The 8,296-nt window shown below is 37.9% G+C and overlaps 1 protein-coding gene across 1 annotated transcript; it reads right to left on the reverse strand.

Annotated features, from left to right (window-relative positions):
* Positions 1-1,863: 1,863 nt before the first annotated feature.
* On the reverse strand, positions 1,864-7,792 carry LOC110167566 (toll-like receptor 13). Its single transcript, XM_055157756.1, has 5 exons — positions 7,776-7,792; positions 3,480-5,947; positions 3,137-3,254; positions 2,409-3,017; positions 1,864-2,187 (listed from the first exon to the last, which is right to left on the reverse strand). The coding sequence occupies exons 1-4, from the start codon at positions 7,787-7,789 to the stop codon at positions 2,783-2,785; spliced, it is 2,835 nt and encodes a 944-aa protein (XP_055013731.1). The 5' UTR covers positions 7,790-7,792; the 3' UTR covers positions 1,864-2,187; positions 2,409-2,782.
* Between the last annotated feature and the right edge of the window lie 504 nt (positions 7,793-8,296).

Consider the following 8,296-nt stretch of genomic DNA (forward strand, 5'->3'; position numbering starts at 1 on the left):
CACATACCCGCGGTGGTCAATCATTGGCACCGACAAGTTCACAATCATTAGAGACTGAACACACAAACACGCATTGACTAAGTGTGCTGTTAGGCCACGTTTCACAGGTGCATGCTGGGATTTCAAAAGAGGCTTGGAGTACATCTGCTACATGTAAAAATGAGTTGCATGTTATCAGTGGTGGAAAGATGACTGCAAATTTGTAGTCAGAGTTATACTTGGCTAAAAATCTAGGCCTACTCATTTACGAGCACAAGTATGTTTATAAAAATGTACTTAAGTAAAAAGCACACATGAAAAATACTACTCATAGAATCCTACTAGTCATTTAAGATATAAAGTGAACATTTCAAAACTGAACTTTGTCGTTTTTAACCACAATTTGCATATTCTCTGAGCTTTGTCCAATGAGAGCAGGAGGTGTAGTTCTATTATGTGTCTATAGGTATAGAGAGGAGCAAAGACAGTATGGATTACAATAACTACAATAAAGTGAGTATTTCTAATTAGCTAGTTTCAATTAAGAGTGCACTGTGTAACTTTAATGGAGAGGATCCGCAATCTGTTTGTCTCCATGGAGATGTTAATGCTTTGGTTTAAATCGTCCACAATATGATATTAAACTAACTTGTCTTGCTTTTATTCAACTACAGGTTTTATTTATTTCTCCAAAATATCTTAAAAAGTCTCCATGTAGATTTATAAGTTTATGGCTATACTGTGGAACATTCTAAACACATCTCCATGGAGACAAGAATTTAACTTACCCTTCAACAAACAAGTTACACAGTGCATCTTTAAGTATAATTAATCCCAAGTCTATAATATTACAAGTCTGTTTTTCTTTTTTGCTCCTTTTCGTTCACATTGATATGAAACATACTTTTATTATATTCGTCTTACATGAATTAAACAGATAAAAAATATGCAGGAGCAGTGCTGCAGTGTTTAGACTCCATCTCCAGATCTTGAGCTAGTCTTGGTCACGACTATCTTAACTGGACAACTTTATAGTTTTGGGTTGATTGGGGAAACTGAAGGAAACCCACCGAGACACTGAAAGAAACATGCAAAGTGTGCACAGAAAAGAACCTTCTTGGTATGAAGCATGAGGGATATCCACTTAGCCACAGTGCCACTTAGAACCTTCAAATACACTACAAAGTGCACCTCTAAATGATCACATGACTGGGTAATAAAACACCTCATCTTTATTTTCCACTCCAGTGATTCAGCCCCCTGTCTCTTGGTAAACAAAATAAAAGAAAGAAAAGAAAAAAGAAGCAGTCAAATTAACAAAATAAAAAAAATAGAAGACATTACCTTTACTTATACTACATAAAGTTAAAGTTGTCTAAAATCACTCAACCCAAACCAGGATGAAGTGCTTTCAGCTCTAGAAAAGAACTAGAATAGCTAGAAAATAAAATGATAATAGGCTGAATGTATAAAGTTAATATCCAGGTGCATACACTGTTATGTCCTGTATCAGTTCATTTTCTTTGAATACAAAAACTATTCCTCTGTGACTTAGACCCTTGTGTACAGGACTTGCTTGGGCATGAGATTAAGTGAAACAAAAGCCTGCTTCCCTGAGAGAAGCTGCTTTCACGTGGCTGATGTGAAATTGAGTGTCACACAAAGGGCTCATGTTTACACTGAAGAGCAGATGGTGCCAAAGAGACACACGTCACCACCATTAATCACTAATATTTATCAAGAATTCACCTGCACTCACAGTCTGATCAGCCACAACATGAAACCACATATGAAATACAGACTTATTTTCATGGGTTCTTTAGACCATAAAAAATGAAAAAAACAAAATCATATCTGAAGAAGAAAAGTTCAAGAGACATAAACAAGTGTTGAAATTTAATGTAGTCACCATAAAGCTTTTAGCATTAGTACACTTACAGTACAAAGAGTAAACAAACTTTTACTTAAGTTTAGGCCTATGTTTAACTGTGAAAGTAGGAGTAAAAGTGTGGTGTTTGGAAAATAGCAATGAATAAATTACACAAGGAAACTGTTTATGACCTGTAAGCGCAATTTCAGGACACATCTAAATACAAAGGTACTTAGTCTTGCATCACAGCTTTTCATAAAAAATAAATACATTCAGTTAGAACTGGCAGCAAAGTATACAATCATTGATATATATAAATTTTATTACAGTTATATATACAGAACAACTTAAAAACACAGTTTAAGAAAACACATTTTCCCAGAAATGCAGAAGGACAGGCAGAAAAAAAGTGCTTTCGAATGTCAATTATGAACACAATTACAGAGATATTTTTATTTATTTTACAAATATTTTACAAACTAATAAGACATCAACTAAAAGAAAATGAGCAAATTCATGTAGAAAACTACTTCCCTATAGGACATCAAATATGTTCAAATGGAACCCACAGAGAGACTACATAAAATTAGACTACAGTCTTGAAACTTGTGGACTTGTTCAAAACAGCCAATGGTGCTTAAAGCTGATGTGCATAATAATGAGCTGAATGATCAGATAATTCCTCAAACACTTTTTTAGCTTTTTCACACTCACATCATTAGGACCTGCCTCCCTTATGGGACAAACATTAGGCCCCCATCATGAAAATCCTTTGTTATTCGATCAATACCATGATTTAAGTTGGTTACTTTTATAAGAATTAAATAGAGTCAATGCAGAGCCACACTATTTAACCAATAAATGACTGCATCATTAGCACTTAATATGTTACCAGGTGGCAGCTAAACATTAGCAGTTAGCGTGTTTTAGGTGCTAAATGTTAGTAGTTAGTGGATTCTGGTTGTCAGCAGGCTCGTTGCCACACTCTAACGCTCTGCGGACGTTCTCCCAGAACAGGCCCTTATGGCTCTGGGCCTGGCTCCAGCTCAAATACGTGCACCTCTTCACCAGCTTTCTCATGCGGTAGAATGGACTCAGCTGATTGGACGAGATCTCCTCCAGAAACAGCAGGATCAGCACATCCTTCTGCTCATCAAACAGACGAAAGCTGCACACAAGAAATACATGAGATTGTCCAGCACTAAATCAGGACTAGATTTAAACTGGTCTAACCCAGGTCTATTCCTGGTCTAACCCAGGATAGATCCGGCTGCAGTGAATCCGTACCTGGCCATCTGTATCTCCCGTGAGCACCACTCGCTCTGCAGGTAACGGCGGCTGATCACACACAGAGTCTTCCTGCTACTGTAGATGGCGTCTGTGATGTTCTCAACGATGGGTTTCCCTGAACACAGAAGAATATGTGAGATTAACACAGCTCCAGAGGAACACATGGACAGAATCCATCAGGGGCGACTGACAGAAGGAGAGACTGAGGAGAGAGTGAAGAGAAATTCAGGAGAGACTGAGGACAGGCTCAAGAAATACTGAGTAGAGACTGCGGAGAAGCTGAAGAGAGACTGAAGAGAGACTGAGGAACGGCTGAAGAGAGGCTGCGGAGCCACTATACCTGGCTGGAAATCACGATGGTGCAGACACAGCCTCCATCCCTGTACTCCTTCCAGTTCAGGCAGTAGCTCTTCGTAAACCCAGTTCTCATCATGAACGTTGTAGGAGACAAACGCATCATAGATGTGAGGACAATTCTGTCTCCTCTTTTTACTGTCATAAAGAAATGCCAGGAGGAGGTAGAAGCCATAGACCAGTTGCCATCGCAGCAAGTGATAGGTGAAGGAGAACAGAAGAGTGAGAAGGACCAAAGCAGAGCTGGAAACGAAGTAGTAGAAGCTAGAGAACTCCCAACACAACTGCACATTAAAGTTCAGCAGAAAGTGTCCTCTTTCAGATCGAGGAGAGAAACATCTGTACTGAAAAGCATCCACCACTTGTACTTGTTTGTTTCTGACCAGCCAGTCTATAAACTCAGCGTTTGAGCACTCACACACAAACGGATTTCCAGTTAAATCAAGGTATCTTAGAGAAGGGAGAGCCTCAAACACAGTCTCATTTATAATTGTTAGCTCATTGTTTGCTAAGATCAACTTTTCTAATTTTGTCAGATTGGCTTCAATGAGAAAATGCAAAGATTTCATTTTATTGTGTGACAGATCAAGAATTCGTAAACCTGAGATTGGTTGAAAAAGTTCAGGCTCAAGACTTAATTCGGCACAATTGATAATCTGAAGATTTTGTAAATTAGGAGTTTCCCAGAATATGCCAGAAGGAGTGGGACAGCAGATTGAGTCCAGTGATAATATTTGCAATTTTTTCAAACCATAAATTATATAGAGAGCATGATAAACATACACATTTTTGTCGACCAGAATGGTTAACTCCTGCACGGCCTCTAAATGTAAAGTCCTCTGCTCAGAAACTGTGAGCTCAGTCATTTCAATTTTACTCGAAATATACACAACAAGACGCTCCACTTGTTGTAGACCTTTAAATACACTCCCACTGTGGTAGTTTATTGATAAGATCATCCTCTTCAGACCCACAAGTCCTTCAAAGCCCCCTCTCTGCACCTCTGTGGCCAATGTGGATTTCATGTTTAAGTCGGTTAGAGATGACATATTATGGAACGTGCCTTTCTCTATTGATCTAAGGGGATTCTCACTAACATTAAAAACAGCCAAACTGGGCAAACTGATGGCAATGGTATCATCTAACTGAGAAATAAGATTACTTTCTACAAAAAGAACCTTTAAATTCTTAAGATCCTTAAATACACAACTCTTAAATGTGGAAATTCGATTGGAATTTATGTTGATTTCTGTTAATGAATGTAAATTTAAAAAGTCTGAGCATTTAAGTCTGAGGATTTGGTTGGACTGAAATGACAAATGTGTGAGAGTGGACATGTTTCTGATGGTTCGTGGGATTTGGCTCAATTTATTGGAATCGATGCTTAAATTTGTGAGTCGGGTCATCATTCGAAGCGAGGACTCAGATAAGTTCATCAGTACGTTTGAGGAGAGCTTCAGGTCAGTGAGATTAGAACAGAACTGCAGAAGAGTGTCGTCTATAACAGAAATGTTTTTTTGTGATACGTAGAACTTTTGTAAAGATGGAAGTCCACAAACAAAATCAAACAATCTTTTGTCAAAAATCCTGCCAAAATGACTTAAATGAAGATTCTCAAGTGAAACAAGGCTTTGGAAAATCTTTTTGTATGTTTCTATTTTTAATTGAGTAAAACCTATATCTAAAGTCTTCAGATTGGTCAAAACTTTGTCAGAAACATCCCATTCAAAGCCATGGCCACTGCCTGAAATAAAGAGGGATTCTAACTGAGGGAAAACTTTGGAGTGAATACTAAAGTTCCTCATAACCGGTGAGCTCAGATACAGGGCTGTGAGGTTTTGCAGGGCAAAAGGAAAAAGGTCTGTTTCAAAACAACTGAAATCATTGTCTGTTATGTCTAAAACCTTTAATGATGGACACTGTGAAACTATGTTGACCACGTCTCTATTTTTGACCAAATTGAGGTTTAGATACAGTTCCTGTAGCTTTCCTAATGGCTTGTAAGCCAGCGGCATAATGCATTTAATAGAGTTTCTATTTAATATTAAAATCCTCAAATTGGTCAATCCCTCAAACATGTGGTCAGTAAGCTTTGTGAGATGGTTGTGGGCCAAATTTAGGGTAGTTAAAGCGGACAAATCTGAAAAGGCTCCATCTTCAATGTATTTTATATAACCATTTTCAAGGAATATTGTTTCAAGTTTTGTAAAGCCTTTAAAATCAGACTCTGTAATTGTCACAATGTTATTAAGGAAGGCTGACAAATAAGTCACAGTTTTGGGAATGCCTCTGGGAATGGTGGTTATCTTATTAAAGTCGCAAAATACTTTAGCGCTGTCATTGAAGTCTATGGTGCAGTTCTTTAAAGAGTAAAAGATTGAAGGCTGAGGCAGAAGCAGCACAAACAGAAGTGAGGGAAGAGAAGTGCCCACAGGTCTCATCCTGCACCAGCTCCTTTTAGACACAAACAAACACAAAAATCGTCAAAAGTAGGCAAAATCATACTCAATGAAGAGCTCTGTGCTAAAAACAGCAACATCTATGGAATAAGATGTAAAAAAAAATTATACATGGTTGTACTTAGAAGAAGGTGTGGAAAGTAACTAATACAAATACTCATGTTGCTGTAATTGTGTATCACAGATGAGGATAGGAACATAGATTGAGCATCAAAACGAGAGCTTAAGGAGACAATGTAAGCAGAGAATGAGATTTATGATTTTTAAACTGAACAAACTGAGTATGGTCAGACATGTAGGACTGTAACAAAGAGAAAGCATTGTTAATGATACCAACGGAAGCTATTCGATGAAGAAAAATTTAATGTCAAATGTCAAATGCAGATCAAGAAGAATGAGTCGTGAGTCTGCAGATAAGAGGAGGTCATAGACAAATTTTACCAGGGCTGTTTCTGTGATGGGTAGAGAACAGAAACAAGACTGAAATTGTTCTTAGAGATTATTGTAGGAGGGGTGAGCATGTTTTGTTTTATCTGGGGCAGAGGCAAGTCAGAAAAATGCATGTGAACTGGAAGAGAGTTGGGCGGTTTCGTCTATTGACAATAGAGAATAGAGCATAGGGTTGCATCACTTATAATGAGTGCATAGTACAAGGATTTAGCTGCTGAAATTGAATGTGTATGTATGTATGTATGTATGTATGTATGTATGTACGTGAAGGTGAAAATAAATTTCTCTATGGATTGTACTTGTAAGAGACAGGCCTTTTGTTTTGAGTTGTCTTAGGGCAGGAGTGTACAGGGCAGAGCAGGTAAAAAAGACTGCCCGGGTTTTCAGGGGAGCATGTGTGTTCAGTAGATTATAGAGTTCAGAATTTTGGTGTGCAGTCAGTTCAAAAGTGGTGTTGCTAAGTGGCATGAGGAGGATTTCAGTACAAGCAGAGAAAGTAGTTAGCCCACCTACAGCCTTTGCACAATGGCTTTTCTGTAATGAGTCCAAAGCATGGATCTGTATACAATGGTACAGTATGATTTAAACGGGGTCAAAGCCATCACATCAGTACAAGAACCTAAGAAGTCTAGGCACACAACATCCTACATTGTGTATAAATATCATCTGCCATGTCCGCATATGTTTGTCCTCTTTGGTCCTACAGATTATGATCTTACTCTTCGTTGCATTATACAAGTGCAGGTCTTACTGTGCTTGATTGGCCTGCAAGCTCGCCTGACCTGAACTTCATAGACAATCTCTGGGGTATTGTCAAGAGGAAGATGGGAGACACCAAGGCCAACAATGCAGATGACCTGAAGTCTGCTATCCAAGTAACCTGGGCTTCCATTACACCTGAGCAGTGCCACAGGATGACTCCTCCATGCCCCGGAGCATTGACACAATAATTCATGCCAAAGGAGGCCCATCCAAGTGCTCAGTGCATAGAAATTACTTTTCAGGAGCCTGACATTTCTGTTTATTTATTTATTCCCCTTTTTTTCTGAGCCAGAGAATTCTGGGATTTCATTATCTGCATAATCATTAAACTTTCAGAAATTAAAGGCTTGAAAGTTTCACGCTATGTGTCATAAGTCTATATAATGTAAGGGTTTGACTTTCTGAAATGAGTGACAAAAAATATGTTTTCATGTTACTCTTATTTGTACTTAATATCATGCTCCACACCATAAATTAAACAGATGTCAAATAAGTACTGTAGATCAGCGGTGTTCGGATTAAAACTACCAAAGTTTAGTCTTGATTGAACCTGACATTAGCATTGTGTCTTGACTAAAATATTCGTAGAAAAACTTGAACTCATTACTTACCACGTCTTCTCCATGACATGACTGAGGGGAGTTGGGTGTCACCAGGTCTTTAAAATGGCCAGGCCAAGCCTTCATGAAAGAAATAAGTGTCAATATATAAAGGAAACACAAAATACCCACTGTATTCAATATTGTCAAAATAAAGCTTTGGTTAGTACACCTACTTGTGTGAAGGGGAACCAAAACCTTTACTTAATAAGTTTAGGCCTATATTTAACTATGAAATTATTAGGTGTAGTTCTCAAGTAGGAGAAAAGTGAGGTGTCCGAAAAATAGCAGTTAACAAGTTCCCCAAGTAAACGTCTATGTTCACTGCACCATGTAGTTTCAGAACAGTACAAAAGTAAATATAGTACAAAAGTGTTACTTAGTGTCGCGAGAAGAGAAACTGAGACAAACATCTCATTATTTTCATTAAATATTAAAATGTGTTCTGCAAAAAGTGAACAAAACAGACATTAAAGGGCCCTTATGTTATTATGCTATTATCTGATCTAAGTTATAATGTTGTTTCCTCATCA

Source organism: Boleophthalmus pectinirostris, unplaced genomic scaffold (genome assembly GCF_026225935.1).
Source record: "Boleophthalmus pectinirostris isolate CB_2022bp ecotype Guang Dong unplaced genomic scaffold, ASM2622593v1 HiC_scaffold_22, whole genome shotgun sequence".
NCBI lineage: Eukaryota > Metazoa > Chordata > Actinopteri > Gobiiformes > Gobiidae > Boleophthalmus > Boleophthalmus pectinirostris.